This window comes from Pseudopodoces humilis, chromosome 9, assembly GCF_049639895.1.
Source record: "Pseudopodoces humilis isolate 2021_Gansu_Grassland_sample_001 chromosome 9, ASM4963989v1, whole genome shotgun sequence".
In the NCBI taxonomy this organism is placed as follows: domain Eukaryota; kingdom Metazoa; phylum Chordata; class Aves; order Passeriformes; family Paridae; genus Pseudopodoces; species Pseudopodoces humilis.
In genome coordinates, this window is record NC_142208.1 from 14528180 (window position 1) to 14544486 (window position 16307).

Consider the following 16307-nt stretch of genomic DNA (forward strand, 5'->3'; position numbering starts at 1 on the left):
TAAAATACTAGGACTACAGCAACCAAGACTTTCATATGCTATACTAAAACACACAAAGAAACACTTGCCCATTCACTTTTAGCTCAATACAGACATTTGTTCCCTCTTCCTCCATTGACCAATTACTAGGAAGTGAGACAAAATGTACAGTAATGCATTTGTCTCCTTAATTTTAGAAACTTCTTCTGCTCAATCATCTGAATGCAGATGAACCTCTTGTTTCAAACCACCTCTGGTTGCAGAGTCTATAATCCAGTCACAAAGCAGTGGCCCACATTAAATGGTTGAGATAGATTCTCATTAGAAGTACATCCACATTTCAAAAGCCTTCTTATTAGTGATAGTAAGAGACTATTTGATAAGACTTATTTAAAGGAAGCCAAAGTATTGACAGTGATAGAAACTGAACTGTCCTCTGACATTCCCCACTTAGATTGGCAGATAATTTACTAATTGTGCACCTGGTAGAACTAGAACCTCTACTGCACATGAACAGAGCGAACAGGTGGCTCCCATTAGAAGCAACACAGGGAACAAAAGAGAGATCACTGGCAAGAAAGCATGAACCTCATGTCGCACCTGCACCCAAACTCTCAGCAGCACATTCTGCAGCCTTCTGCTGGCTTAAGGCAGTGGGGAGAAAAGGCAGCACAGAATGAGGGAAGAAAGCAAACTAGACACACATACAGCCTCTCACTCAGTTGGCTTAGTTTCCATTCCTAGAAAACAAAGTACTTGACAATTTTTCCCAGAGCAATTCCAGTACAATCACCTTCACATATGACTGTTTCTGTGCTATTCCAAAGCACTTCACTGTCCAAGATACAGAGTGTATTAAGTGCAAGATAATAGGTAGAAAGTGTTCAGATCCTTGAGCAGGTGTGATTTGAACATTCACACACTGGACTGTCAAATTATCTTAACATAACTATGTTGGAAGCAGAGTTTTACAAATATTCAATATACTGTTAATCCTTGGCCTGTCTAGAACACTTTTTCTTCAGCCTTTAAGTGCTTTAGAATAATCACTATACTTTATCACTTAAGTAACTAGGTCAACAATGGTAAGTTTTTCTTATCTCTTCAACTAAAATGTCTTGAAAGTCCTGGGAGTCTAAAATACAGCATCCTCATCCAGTGCTTTTGTGGCCACATGGCCTTGAAGAGTCATGGCACTTCAGCAAGTCTTGGACCTCACATATCTCAAATGGTTCAAGGACAGTTCTGCTGCATTTTCTTGCACTTTAAGAGATTTTACATTGAAGAGATTGAGCAGTTTTTTGCAAGCAATCTCTAAGTAATATGTTCCTTCCTTCAAGGTTATAAGTGAAAAGGTTATCACTGACAAAGTCCTACCACAAGTGCTGAATCAAAGTAGAAAAATACTTGAGCATCACCCCTAAGTTTATAAGGATTAAAAATATAATTCACATACCATACTTACATATAAAGGAAATATGCATACATCCTAAAGATCTTTATTTATAAGATGTTATTTTGTGTGTGTCTCTGTGTGTGCATTAAATGCCAGTAAGCTGTCAGCAGCAGCCAACACACACTATGCTTTCTATCAAAAAAATGAGCTGGCCTAGTGCATACATCCAAGTATTACTATCTGCCAATACAGCTCATGTACCAACTGCACAGGAAAAACAGCACCTAAAGAGAAGTATTGGCCCAATCTGCAAGACCCTATCAACCCCCCTGACTTTTGGACTGATTAAACTACCCATGAACATTAGATATTTTGCATTTTTTACTTGTGTTCTTTTAAAACTTATTTCTACCACAGTAGTCACTCACCATAGCAAGGTTTCCTACAAACATGAGCAATAAGAATGGCTGTATTATACAAAGAACATTCACCACTTCCATTTACAGAGTCATCAGGCAAATTAAATTAAAAAGGCAAAATAAAGTATTAAGAAAGGAAATAATCTTACAGCCCTACCAGTGAGTAACTCACTCAGGCAAGCATCATCAAAAGGAAAGACCAGGAGAAACAAAACAAAAATATAAATAAAAATTATGAAATGTCACATAATTGCAAGCATCAGTTCATGGGTAAAGCCTGCAACTGAGCTATAATACTGCATTAACCATGACCCTAAAGACAGTATAATTATTGTATAGCATGTCGGGTTTGACATGCTGAATCCAGAGCCTGAGAAAAATACATGGCCCTTTTGCACTTCTACGCTCCTCACTTTTCACGCTTGCACGAGCTAAGGGTTTGCAGATGGTCCTTTTAACCTGAAAAATCAACTCCAAGATAATTTATGTAAAGATGATCTATGTAAAATGCAAGATCTCAAAAATGACACAAACCATGCAAGACCACATAAAACGAACAAGTGATGCATAAACAGAAGCTCCATAAGGATTTTCCTGCCAAATGCCAAGTAACTTTTTGTACCATGACCACCAGCAGGTTTGTTGAACACTGGAGGACCTAGGCCCTCCTTAGTGATTGGAATCGGCAAAACCACTCAAGCTCTTCACATCTGCAACTATATGCTGAGAATCTTTTATGTTGTGTTAAGGTGAGAAGAAGATAACCTTTCAACAAAACAGAGAGGAAAAGACAGAGACAATAATTCCAGAGTTAATGCAGGTTCTTCCCTTCAGCCAAGCTCCTTGTCCTCAGACAACAGTTATTTCTGCAGTCCTTCGCTCTTGTTTCACAACAGCAATGTCGAGGAAATACTGTTTTAGAGTGAGAGAGATTAAGGAAGTCAGAAAGTAATAATGATACATCTGATTAACACGTGCTCTTTATCATGCCCTTTTCTTTAACCCCTGATGCTCTTTGAAAAAAGTAGTTTTCAGTCTTAAAATCCAGATAATCATGGACTATGCAGGAGCAGTCACCAAGATATTATTTTCAATCTACTGACATTCTTTGAAAACTAAAACAAGTACATCAAACTATTTCTCTTCCAAATGCCAATACTTTCCATAGATCGTGATAGTCTTCCATTTATTACCTGATATTCTCTCAATCTAACATAGATTCCTATTGTTTAGAACAGAATTCAAAACAAAAACTGATTTTAGTTTAAGACTGGTTACAGTTTTCACAAGAGGAGTTGGATTGACTGTGCCAGTGAATTAAGGGCTCTGGGTACCCAAAGAACAGCTGCAGATTGTGTAGGCTTAGCCTCCAACATCACTTCAAAATCCATCTTCAATCTCATACAGAAATCAGATCAAGAAGAAGCAGTTCAATCCCTATACATTCAAACATGAAGAAAATTATGATGCAAACACCAGTTCACTGGGAAATGCTCTGCCTCAGTCAAAAGGTTTTGCCAACAGCCTTGAGTCAATGAATGCTTAATAGGAAATCCTATCTCTGTTCAAGTCCCAGTCTGTCACTCACCTTTGTTCAGAAGTATACTACAGATTTCATCTTTACTCATAATTGCAACAGACCTTTAGACACGGATGTCCCCACAAAAATAACTTTCACCAACCAGCATAGCAATATTCACCAGTTACAATTAAGAATGTAACAATCAAAGCTCATAACCTGATTTTAACTTAATGTCAAATTATGCTGTTTAATTTTTTCACCAGATTTCAAGCTCTAGCAATCCTCACAAGAATTCTCCCCTACACAATATGAACCTACACTGTCCCCCAAGCCAAAGGTTCAGGTAAAAAATTTTTGCCTAATTCTACCACATGATACACCCTCAAGACAACTCTTTCCACAGTGTTAAGCCTTCCTGAGGAAAGCAGAAGAGAAAACAATCTTGTGTTCTGATCTGTCAGGTACTGTAAATCAATGGATAATGGCCAGCACGGGGGGTCAGGGGTATATATACTACAGTGTTTTCACAGTCTGTTAGTGTCCATGTGGCCATAAAAAGTCAAGCAAGGATCAATGGACAAAGAGAGAGGCTGCTGGGACTAAAGAAGATAACAGCCACCCATACAGAAATACAACAATTTATATTACTTATTACTTACATATTACTGAGTTTGGAAAAATAACTTTTCCATTAAAAAGTACAGCTTACATCCATGGCATAGAATGCTGAAATCAGTGCAATATTTAAATGTATACCATAACCCATTAATTTGATCTTCTTAACAATAGTCATTGACTGGTCCCCTTTGTATCAACAATAAGCCAACAACCACAATTAAGACACAGCAGGAAAATACACGAGTCACAAAAACACACACAGATAATACTTTGTAGTGGCAAATATTCTATAATCACATTTCAAGTTGACAAAACAAGAGAACACAGGCATGGATATTGCATGCGAGACAAGGCGCATCTTAACATTTTTAATATTTCCAAAGTTTTAAGGTGAGGGAGAGAAGTTTTCCTTATACATTAGCCAGATCACACCTGGTTCCTGTTGAAATGCCACTTTTTAAAAGGGGGTGGCATGGTGGGAGGGAAAAGGAAGGGAAGAAGAGAGCAAGGAGTAGATTTTGTTTGATATCTATCAACTACCAAAAGTAGAGTTAATAGCTGAAGTTTGTAATTGTTTTTGTTACTGGTAATACTCTCCTAGTTTTCCAATAGTTTTACATCTATAAAACTTCATCTTATACGACTCCCTAGGTATTACCCATGTAGGAAGATATCATACATCAACATACTTGTCTTCAGTCCATGTAGTACAACAAGAAGTTATTTTAGAAGATAATTACACAAAAGATAGTCCACAATGATTAATAAACATGTAAGACTTCAACAAAAATACTATTATATCTGTAAATAATTTCAATGATTCCCTGTGTATAAATATTTAATTCAGTAAAATTTTTCTAGGAGCTGAATTGCTTCTAAAGACTGATCACCTTTAGCAATGTCACTGTACAAGTATTTTAGACATCCGTAACATTTCAACATTATTTAAAAACAGCATCTTGTGCTTATTGTAGGACATCCCTTTAAGGGTAAATTTTGAGAACCCACCTCAAACTACACATGTATCCATTTGAATTTTTTTATACATTTGATACATTACATTTGAGTAGAAGCACAATTACCAAGAATTTATAAATTTCAGATTGCTTAGCTATGGAAAACATTATCTCTTTGCTGAAGTCTCTCTATACAATTCCATTTAGCTTCAAACAGTAAACAATATCCAGTTTAAAATTTACAAACATTTGTAAATTATTGCTTTCTTAAAGGAAGAAATCTCAACTGCTACTCAACATTTTTCTTAAAAGAGCAATACAAAATCTTCAATAGTTAAACATATACATTCTCCTTTCATATAGAAAACTGTTGTCATGCTTGAAATAAAATAAAAAAACAAGGAGAGTGAAACAGATTAACTGCATAGCTCCAATACACTTATTTCAGACAAGATACTATAAATCATCTTGAAACAAAACAGGCAATTATAATGTGCACAAATGTTATGATATTATGCATCTCTACTGGTCCAGTGGTTTAAATTATTGAAACTGATGGTTGAACAAGGGCATATTGTTTCAACACACTTAGATTCCTTGAACAATTCTAATTCTTCCTTCAGCTATCCAGTGCTCTGCAGATCTCTGATGTGAATAAACAGATAGATAAACATTTCTTAGATAATTCAGGCCACATCTAAGGGCATTAAAATATAGGTCCAAAATTTCTCTAGCAATATCTTTTGTAAAGGATCTCATAGGTTTTTTTTTCCCTTCAATACTGAAAGAAGCATCTAAAATTAAAGCAAGTACATGCATCTTCCTTCAAAGCATTCAGTGAGAACAGAGCAGCTCCTTTCTCCTTGTAACCACTACCCCATATTTCAATCCTCTTCACCTCAGTGTAAGGGAAACAGGAGAGAGAGCCACAAGACAGAGTCATTTCAAAACACAATCAGCTATTTGTAAACACTCTTTCCTGCAGAAAATCTGCAACTGTTAGTTGCAGGAAAAAGCAGCACGTACAGTAAATCAATTAGCTTGCTAATTTCTCACCCTCATTCATTTAGCTCTGCACTGTATTTGTCGTAATTGACTATAATTATGTTAATTACCAACTCCAGCATAATTACTATATTTATTGTCATTGAGCACACTATGTACCCAAAGCAAAGCTGGCATTTGTTGGGCATCAAAAAAATAAATAAATAAAACCACACAACTGTCGGGAGGGGTTTCTCTGAAAACTGGCTGATATACCTTCAGCAAATGAAAGGGCAAAAGAGATTTCATGCAATGCTAGTTTGAAAGCATCAGTTCATTAAGGATATTAATTTTCTGATAACTACACATTTAAGCATGACACACTGGAGCAGTATCTACAGGATTTAGCAATTATTAATGCGTGACAGTTTCAAATGCTAAGTGAATCAATTAAACAGCAGCATTCACAATTTGAGAAGAGATAACTGCTTCATAACTGCCTAAGACTACAATTTTCACATGACAAAAAAGGGCCATTCAGGCTCCTTCAAAACCTGACAGGTCAAGAAAGAAGTTTGAAACAAAAGCACCTTATAACCATCATCTCTCCTCTTTACTTGTCAGATCAACTTTGCTAGTGTCTCCGCTGAAATGGCATCACCATGCCAGCTGCCACAAGGTGATTTTTCATGTCTTGTCAAAGAAATCTTTTATTCTATTTGCTCTGCATTAACATGTTACATTTATTGATCAAGCCCTTTCTGCAGCCACAGCAGGGCACTGTGCTCTTATGCCTAAGGGGGCTTTGATGTCCTGGTGACATTCTAGACCGAATAATGCACATACTAAATGGATTTAATGCAGAAATGTGTTTGTGCATGACAGCTACATTAATAACAGCCCCTCATACTGATAAATATGCAATTGCTACTATTAAGAGTTACCCAATTATGGTGAAAATATTTTTCTACCTTATAAATAAAACCATCAAAAAGTTTTAACAATAGTGCATTTTCTTCAACATTTTAAAGTGCTATAAAGATGAGTCTAAAGGCTTTAAAAATATGTCATGCTTTGTTTTGAATTCTGGTTTTTATTTCCATCTCTCTTTTGTTGTTCATCTTCCTGTTCTGCATGTCTTAGTGCTGCACAGACCAGGAAGGTGGTTAGGGAAAAAAAAAAAAAAAAAAAGCCTCTCTTTCACGTATTCAACTTACAAAGAGGAACATGCCCTGTAAAAACTGGAGCCCATTTTCAGGCTGCCACTTGCATATTCCCCCAGGCAAAAAAACAGGAGGCAGAAGAGAGAAAGAACAATATCTAGTCCACAGAGAAAATATTACAAAGCCTCAGCCTCAAAAAAGTCATGGAGGAACATTCCAGACTAGGACTGAAGTTCAAGGGGATGTTTTCATACATGCACCTTCCTCATCAGACAGTGAAAGTTATACACAAGCACATACTGTGCAAATTATTCAGGCTCCTAGCAGAAATAATCTGCACCCTAGAGAGAGGGAAGAGATATTTGTATCTCCATGAGCACAATTATTGGATTAATCCTTCCTCATTGGCCAAGATTAAAGATTCACTCTCACCTCATAGCTTAGACTGAGAAGAAATCTCTGTAAGAAAAAGGAAAACAACTCAGATGTTTAAAACTACTGAGGACAAAATTACAAGATGGACTGCTCAGTGAAGTGAACTGTAGATATTATTTATAAAAGCATGGCACCTGTTTGTACAAAACCACTGACATCTGTTATTCAAGCACCAGAGTGCATTTAGCCTCTAATGTGAAAGGAAAAGTTTTGAACAAAGTCATCTAGCACAAGTAAAAAAAGCTTTGAACAAGCTACGGGTTGTTTGGGTTTTTTTCTTCCCACAAGATAGCAAGATGCATCTAAACTAAAATCTTTGTATTTCATCCAAATCTCTACTCCCTACCTCTATTATATCCTTCCTACTCACTTACTGCTTCCTTTTTTTCACCAGTGATTACTACTTACCTTGTTCTTTTTTTAGTGAAATCTTTAACTTTCCATGATCAACGACAGTTTTTCATTCCACCCTGAAATCCTTTACAAAGTCTCCAGGTAACACTAACACTGACACATCAGTGTCTCTTCTTCCCATACTCTATGCCATCACAGAATGAGAACTGGGGAATGCTTTCCACACATTATGAAAGGACTCTGTTACTAGGGAAGGCTATCAAATACAGTTGCCATGAGAGGCTCAGGAGCAGATTTCCAAAGCAAAACAACTCTGCTCCTGAAAAATGCCTTACTGAAAATACACAACGTAAATAGTTCATTTCTAAAATAGCTGAAAATCACTATGAAATCAAAAGAGCTGCAACAAATCAGGCCATATCACACCAATAAAGCTGCAGAATCACAGCACAATTTAGATTGGAAAGAGCATCTAGAGATCATCTAGTCCAATTCCCTGCTCAGAAAAGGGGGATTTCAAAAGTTAGATCAGGTTGCTTGTGGTTTTGTCCAATTGCATTTTAAATATCATCCAGGATGGAGATTCCACAGCCTCTCTAGGCACCTCTTTCACTCTGCCTTCCCTGAGGTGGCTGGAAATTCCCTTGCTGCAGCTGTGACAACTGTCTCTTGTTCTTTTGCTGTACATCTGACAAGAGTTTGGCTCTGTCTTCTTCACAACTCCCCCTTGGCCCCAAAAGGAAACAAAAGATATTAGAAAGCATTCAAACAAAATCAATGTAATGAAAACAGCACGAGAAGAAATAAGTCACAAGTGGACTACAGTCATCTGGGATTGAAGGATTTCCATCAGCCAGAGACATAAACAGAAGGCAATCCAGTGGCACCACATCCTGCCGACTACAGCCAGCATCTTTTAAGGACACACACATTTTCCCCTTTGCCTCACACACAACAAATTGCTGTTACTCCTCCTCTTTCCCAATGTTCCCATATAATTTCACTTGTACCTTTCACCTCTTTCTTTCCTTTCCCTCACGGGGAAAAGGGGATGTGCAACCACTGCGACTGGTAACAGTCACTTGGACTGCCGGAGGAAAGAGCTGGATCCATGTACTGCTCAGGATAACCAAGGACAGACACTAGCTCTTGGAAAAAGGCAGACAAGAAAGACACAAAAGCAACTGTTTGTGATTATGTATCAAATGCTGATATTAGATATACCACAACTGATGCAAAGATAATTAAGCATCTTCACGGCCCCTAAATTTTACTTAAGAAAGAGGAAGGAGCTCTAGCCTGGAAAGAATTCTGAAATCAGGAAAAGAATTGTGAAAAATGTACACTTTCTTCTGTATTAAACTGCCAGTTCAAAAGAATTAACGACAACCCTCCCCTCCTCAGTTATATGGACTCATCACAAGCAAAAAGAAAATAACCAGGGAAATCTGAGTAACAAAACCATCTCATGTAAGAACATCTGGTTTCCTTTTTTCCTTTCAAAAGCCACACAAACAAACCTTCATCCAATAATAAATAAAATTATAATGAAAGCTAACATCTTTACTTCAAATAACTACTGTGCTAGCAAAATACAGTATTCTCTTCATCTCTACCTGTATTTTGATCACCCTTGGTCTTCTTCATTCGACTCACACCACTACCAAGAGACAGCAAGCTATACTAGAAAATCAAACTCCTTCCTAAATCAACATTAATGGTAGATATTGTTTCCCCACTGAAAACAACATCGTAAACTTTTCAAACTAAGCATTTACTGATGAAAATCATAAAAGTCATTGCTGTACCACAACACTGTTAGATTTTTAAGCAATAATACCTGTTTAAAGAAGATGACCCTGCTTACACTTGCTTCAACAGCTGCCCAAGACATTCTTCTATATTCACATTTAAGATTATGACATTTATTCTATATCTTATCTGACTTTCTCAATAATATGCAGGTACAGGGTCTATATATGAGTGCAGACCAGTGTCAACAGCTACTGTACCATAAATACTTCTTAGTTTCTATATGCTCAGTAAATCTAAGCACTACTCAATGAAAAACCCTTACTGCTCACATCCCATTTAGTGTTAGCTTCCCAAAGAAAAAAAATAAAATCCACTTCTCCCCTTTCCCAAATCTCATTTCTGGTCTTAAAATACTTTTACAGATTAACAACTACAACTTCTCCTACATCACAAGCTGATTGTTCTTCCCTAAGCCTCAATAAAACCAACTATATCCCTTGTGAAAAACAGGCTAAGTGTTTTCATTAGAGAATAAAAGAAGGAAAGAAAACACAGATTTCAGAAATACATCACCAATTGTGCTCTACATGAAAATATGATCAGTTTTAAAGTGGTACTTTACATCCAAATTTAATGTTATTATTTTACTCTATGAAATGAAACAAATTCAGAGAACTGTTCTTCAAATCATGCATTAACTGAAAGAGACAAACACTTTTTTTCCCAGAAATGTAAAGAAGGAGCAGTCTTGTCAACAACTTGCTAAATCTAAATACACATACAGACCTTGAATTATCTTCATGACAAAATCAAAAAGAAATTACCATTTGATCCCCTCCCCCAGCAAAATTCTCCTTTCTGATTACACTATCCAACAGAACAGAGTCATAGTATAAGATATCAACAGTCCACAGATTTAGTGTCTCCTTTGCTCTGCTACCTCTTACATGTAGGATTCAGTCTTTCAGAGTTGACAGAGGCTCAGAAGAACATTTATGAGTGTTAAGGAAGTTAAAATCAGTGGTTATTTCTTCCAGGAAAGCAAGGCACCAGCACACTACTTCTTGTATTACTCTTCACAAGCAGACTGTGAGCTTGCCCCCAACAAAATAAAAGGAAAATGAGTTGAGTCCAACCCTACCTCCACAAACCTATTTTTTTATTAAACAGGCAATTGCACTCAAATTCTTTCTCTGTACTTACCCACATTTTTCAACCTGAAATATACTCGGCTGAACCTCAGCAGGCTCTCTTATAAGGATTAAATGGAATGGTATGCTGTAGTAGCTAACAGGAATACTACAAAATCCTAATCCAATCCATATATTAAAATACTTAGAAGGAATTACAAAGTCTAACTGCATTTAGCTTTAGCAGTTAACTACACAGATGCACGAAAATAAAATCATAGAACAAAACACATCATCTGGGGAAAAAAAAGCGTTATAAAGCATTTATAGTAATAACCAGAAATCCATAAATAAAATTTTAAGAAAGGGAGAGAAGCACACACTTACTTGTGTTTGGTTAAGGAAAATTTACTTTTGATCCCATTCTTCAGGTAACAATGCTTATTTTCCAATTTAAGTAGAGAACAAAGCATAAGCTTCTCAATGGGCATCATTTATGACAACACAGTAATTTTTCAGACTCACCTGGTTATTTCTGCTCCAAGTGTGGGAGAAAAGGAGACAAACATTACCTATAAAACAGTGTCGTCCACTTGATAACAATTAAATGTACCTGACTTACATCTTTCTACTTTGAAAAAAAACAACAGTCTACTTAAGGAGTTGGAATTCCACACTGCATTTGAAAATCTATATACTACCACATACCTTAACAAGTTGAAGCTAAGGTCTAGCCTTTTTGCCATATGTCCATATTTTCTTCCTAGGAATTCTGGAATTTCTTCACAGTCCTGACTAATGTAGGACACCTGAGAAATAGAAGCAACAAGGAAACATTTAATGGGTAAATTTAGTTCCCTGTCTAGATTCTGTCTCATTGATAAAATGGTAACATGCAATACAGTGAATTGGAATTACAGCTTTAAAATATATTAAGTTCTACAGCTATAAAATCTATCACACAAACTTGTTTTCCTATTGATACCATCTACTTAATATTTATTACATCTATAGTCTTTATGTATGTTTTGTCTCCTTCCAAGTAAAATACTTCGATTAAATATACCACATTTCTTCTGTCTCACCATTAATACTTTGATCTAATGTTATTTCACATTACACCTCTGACATGCTCCAGAAGAAATTTGTTTGAAGAATCAGAAGCTACCCAAAGGATCTTCCAGTTTGGTCCTTCATATACAACAAACAAAGTTTGTTTTCTAAATTTTGGTGCAGAAATGCCTACGCAGCATATGGTCAATCCATTCTCCTAACTATTCCTTGAGAAGATTATTACTCCCAGTAGCACACCAGAGACAGAGCAAGAGGGCTGCCCATGCCCTGACAAACAAAGCAGGAAGATTCTTTTCAGTCATGGAAGAATCTTAAAGATTTCTGGTTTCACCACCTATGAGCAGATCACACCTCTCATTACTCCTCACATACATGTAAATGTCTTTTCTCTTTCTCATATCAGCCCATCTAACCCATCCTTAGTAAACACAGGAAGAATTAGTGGTAGCACAAAAACCAGTCTACTCAGATTCTGTTTGTTTTTATTTATCTTTAGTCAGGATGAAGTGAGTAATAACATTTCCAGTAGAATACAAAAAATAAAGCAGCTAAACTTTCTCTATTATTTCTGCTGTACTGTCCCAGAAGTCATTGGACTGATTTCTTCAAAGAAACCCCACAAAGCTTTTCAAAACTATTGTCAAGAATTCTATACATCTATATTGGCTCATACTTTCAGTGTTCAAAATACTGACATTTCAGATTTTGTGCAGCAGAAATCTTAGTTTCCCTTAATGGCCAACTAGCAAGTTAAGCACCATGTTAGACCACTGTCTATATAAAACTGTTATTATCCACATGTTTAATTATAAAGTCAATTTCAATACCATATTCCACTAGTCAAAAATATGTTGGATGAAAAATATGCAAAAAAAAAATCCATCAAACTTTGTTTTGATAGTATTTCACCTTCTGTTAAAACAGAGACTCCTCTGCAGAGCAGACTGACAGTATGTACTTCTGCAAGTCATCCTGATCTCCTACGCTCTAAAAATGATTGCATCTGATAATACTATATGGCATCCCATTTAATTCATTTTGTTCAATAACTTCAACAGATAAAGCTGACAACAGTGAAATAATTTTTATGAGCAGAAAACAGGTAGCTTGAAGCTCACTCAGTTTAACAACTTCTTCCCCTTGTTAAATCAGACCTGCTCTTGCAATATATTCTGCTACCAGACATACACACAACTTGAGCAAATATAAGAACAAAAGGGAAAGGAACTGTTTTGGGTAGTTTACATCCTAATGGTTCGGATGTAACAGAAAATGTTTTGCAGAATTTATTGAATTAAATATGTAGGGGTTTTCCTCCAGTTCACATCTAAGATAATCACAATGCATTTTACAACATACACAAAGGTATGCATAAAAGAACTGTGTCATTCTCCACTGAATGGTAGATTTCTTTAAATTAACGCTTGCAAACCCTTTGAAAGACATCACATTAACAGCTTAATAACACTTTGGATTAAGCATTTGGTTCAATGTAACGTGTTGAAACAAAAATGACTAAAATATGATGCCTATTAACACTGGGAGGACAAGACTGTTTTGGGGAGCTACAAACAAAGCAAGAGCACAGACCCTCACTTTGCCTTTCACCCAGGGAGGAGCAGCTGAAAGGGAGTAGGGGACTCTGGCCTGCTAAACACTGCTTCAGAAACTTACCTGACCATAAAAGCCCCATCCACAAGACTACAGGTTGAAGAAAAAGATCACAAGATGTGGTTTAGAGCACACAGGACACAAAATACATTAAATGTTGGAAAGCCTCAGCCTTTGAACAGTTATAATATGAAAATACATTTTAAAAAGCTGGTACAAAGAGATTATTCACAAGCATACTTGCAGATGATATATTGTTATCATGACCTCTCAATGCTGAGGCCTTGTAAAGGCACTTTACTTCCACAGAGTCCACTTCAGCACACTCATAGTACAATGCTAATATAAAACAAGATGTTAGTAGACAGAAGAAGGAAGAGTATTTCTTCATTTTCATTGTTTCAGTTCAAAATCATTTACTTGGGAAACAATAAAATGTACATAATTCAGTATTCTTCCTTTTGCTTCCATTTCAAATACCCTCAAAACGATTATGAGCTTCCAAGTACATATCCAGAGACGTCACCACTGAGAGATGAGAGCAAGCATACTTTTCCCAAGACTCCAGCTCTTTGGCTGCAAGGCACATCAGCAACAGCAGATTTCTTAGATTGTTCTATACCAGACACAGAACATCACACAGGATTAAAAACTGGATATAGAGGTTTCTGTGGTCTAATTCTCCAACTCAGGTATAGTACAGGTTGGTCACAGTCAGTCATTACTGGTGCCCTATTCAGTACCCCACCAAAATGTTCAGTTTCCCACAAAGGCCAGCTATGGATAGGCTATGGAGGCCTGAGATACTCTTGCAGACTCTTCAACATGCTGTATGCAATTCAGGAAAAAGATATGTTGTTACAAAATATTTAAAATATAAGTTAACTATCAAAGCAGTTGCACCTCTTTTCTGCTTTAGTTTCAGAGTTTATTACCATTTAGTCTCTGTGATCATTCTACAATTATACTGTAATCTTAATAACCCATAGAGTAAGGTCTTTATTAAGGAATGTCACCAAAAAGGTCATGTATGAACTCTCAATACTGCATGTTCTCTGCTATTGAAGGGAATTACATCTGGACAATATTTCCAGTCAGCTGGGCATTACATTTTACCCTGTGCTGTTAGGAGATTGTATGTGGGCACACAGCCAAATGAAGGGGCTCAAGGCATGCCCAAGGGAAGAAGGCAGCGTGTCCCTCTGTGCCAGAGGGCACCACAGAGACTACATGAATTCTTCCCTGCAGCAGCTGCAAAATTAGCCAATTAATTGCCTTCATATCACACACATATTTACATGAATTCCACACAGAAATTGTGACCAGATTAAAGAAGCAATTAGATGGGCAGCATTCTTGTTCAATAGTTTAATGGCAAACCATTTTCAAAAATAAGACAAGCTTCCTTCTCCTTAGAGGGAAAAAAAAAAAAGTTCTAATTTTAACCACAGGTTCATCACTAATGTCATCAACTTTTAGCCAGAACTTTTTTCAGTAGCCATACAAGGCTCTGGGTAAAAGTCAGCAGGACGTGCTATACTTCCTAACTTCTCTTTAACCAAACAGAAACGTGCGTAGGAGGTTTCAGGAGGAACAACATTTAGCAGATTTCACGCCTTCTCCTTCAGCTTATTCCCGTGGCCTCCCGGAGCCGGGAGCGCGCAGCGCGGATCCGCTCTGGAGCGCGTCCCGCGGGGAGCGCGCCGCGCAGAGCCGCCAGGGCCCGGGCTCGGGAGCGCGCCCGCCGCACGTGAGCGGCACGCTGCCCCGGCCCGGCGCTCCGTCATCCGCCAACGGTGGGCGCGCACCCCCCGAGCCGCGGGGCTCGGAGTGCACCCCCGGGGCCGCCCGGCGCTGGCGGGGGTGGCTCCGCAGCCCCTTCCGTTCGGCGGCCTCGGGACAGCGCGGCGGCGACGGAGGCGATACCTGCGCGGCGTCCCGGAGCGCGGTGCGGCTGGAAACAAACCCGGCCCCGTGCGCGTCCGCCGCCCCGAGCGCTCGGGAGCGGCACCGGCAGAGCGGCGGCAGCCGGCGCGAAGTTGGGGCAGCCGCTCCCAGTGCCGGGGGCGGGGACGCGCCGGCCGGGACGAGCTGCACGCGGCAGGTGGGGGCGCGGCCGGTCGGGCTCACCGGCCGCGGACACTTACCTGGGCTCCGCTCACCACGACCCCTGCCATGCCGCGGGGTGGCCGCGCCGCAGGTTCCGCGGGCTCGGGGCCGGGCCGGGCCGCTGCCTGGCAGAGTCAGCTGACGCGGGCGGAAGCGCGGCCGGGCCGGGGGCGGCGGCAGCGGCAGCGCGGGGCTCCCGCCGCCTCCTGAGGCACCGCGCGCGCGGGGACAGCGCCGGGCCTGCCGGGACCCCAGGGCCGCGTGCCCAGTCAGGTCACCCTTCTCCGGAGGCCGCCCCAGGCCCCGTCGCGACATCCTGCATGGAGCGCGAGTCCAAAGCCGCACACGGCGACTGCTGCATCTCGCAGGATCGGCTGGGTTGAAAAAGACCTCTTGGACCAGCCAGTCCAACCTAAGACCGAACACCACCACTCCGACTAGACCACGGCAAGAAGTGCCGCGTTCCGTGTTTGCTTAACACCTCTCGGGTGACTCCACCACCTCCCTGGGAAGCCCATTTTAATCCCTTTCTATGAAGAAATTCCTCCTAATGTCCAACCTAAATGTTCCCTGGCCCAGCTTGAGGTACGTCCTGTAGCCAGCTACCTGAGAGAAGAGACCTCCACCTTTCCAAACCCTCCTTTAAGCTGCCCCCACCCTTACTCCAAGCCTTCTTTTCTCTGGGCTAAGCAATCCCAGCTCCTTCAGCTGCTCCTCACCAGACCCTTCCCCAGCTTCTCTGCCCTTCCCAGCAGCGGGGCAGCACCATGTGCTGGGCTGCAACAGTGCTGGAATAGGCCAT

At 39.4% G+C, this 16307-nt stretch overlaps 1 protein-coding gene across 1 annotated transcript in view; it reads right to left on the bottom strand.

Annotated features, from left to right (window-relative positions):
• LRMDA (leucine rich melanocyte differentiation associated) overlaps nucleotides 1-15662 on the bottom strand; it is a 616838-nt gene extending 601176 nt beyond the window's left edge. The window contains exons 1-2 of the mRNA XM_005520506.3: nucleotides 15544-15662; nucleotides 11420-11520 (exon numbers count right to left, since the gene is read on the bottom strand). Of these exons, the coding sequence (XP_005520563.1) occupies nucleotides 11420-11520; nucleotides 15544-15573 (131 nt within the window). The 5' untranslated portion in view covers nucleotides 15574-15662. The remainder of the gene's footprint in view (nucleotides 1-11419; nucleotides 11521-15543) is intronic.
• Between the last annotated feature and the right edge of the window lie 645 nt (nucleotides 15663-16307).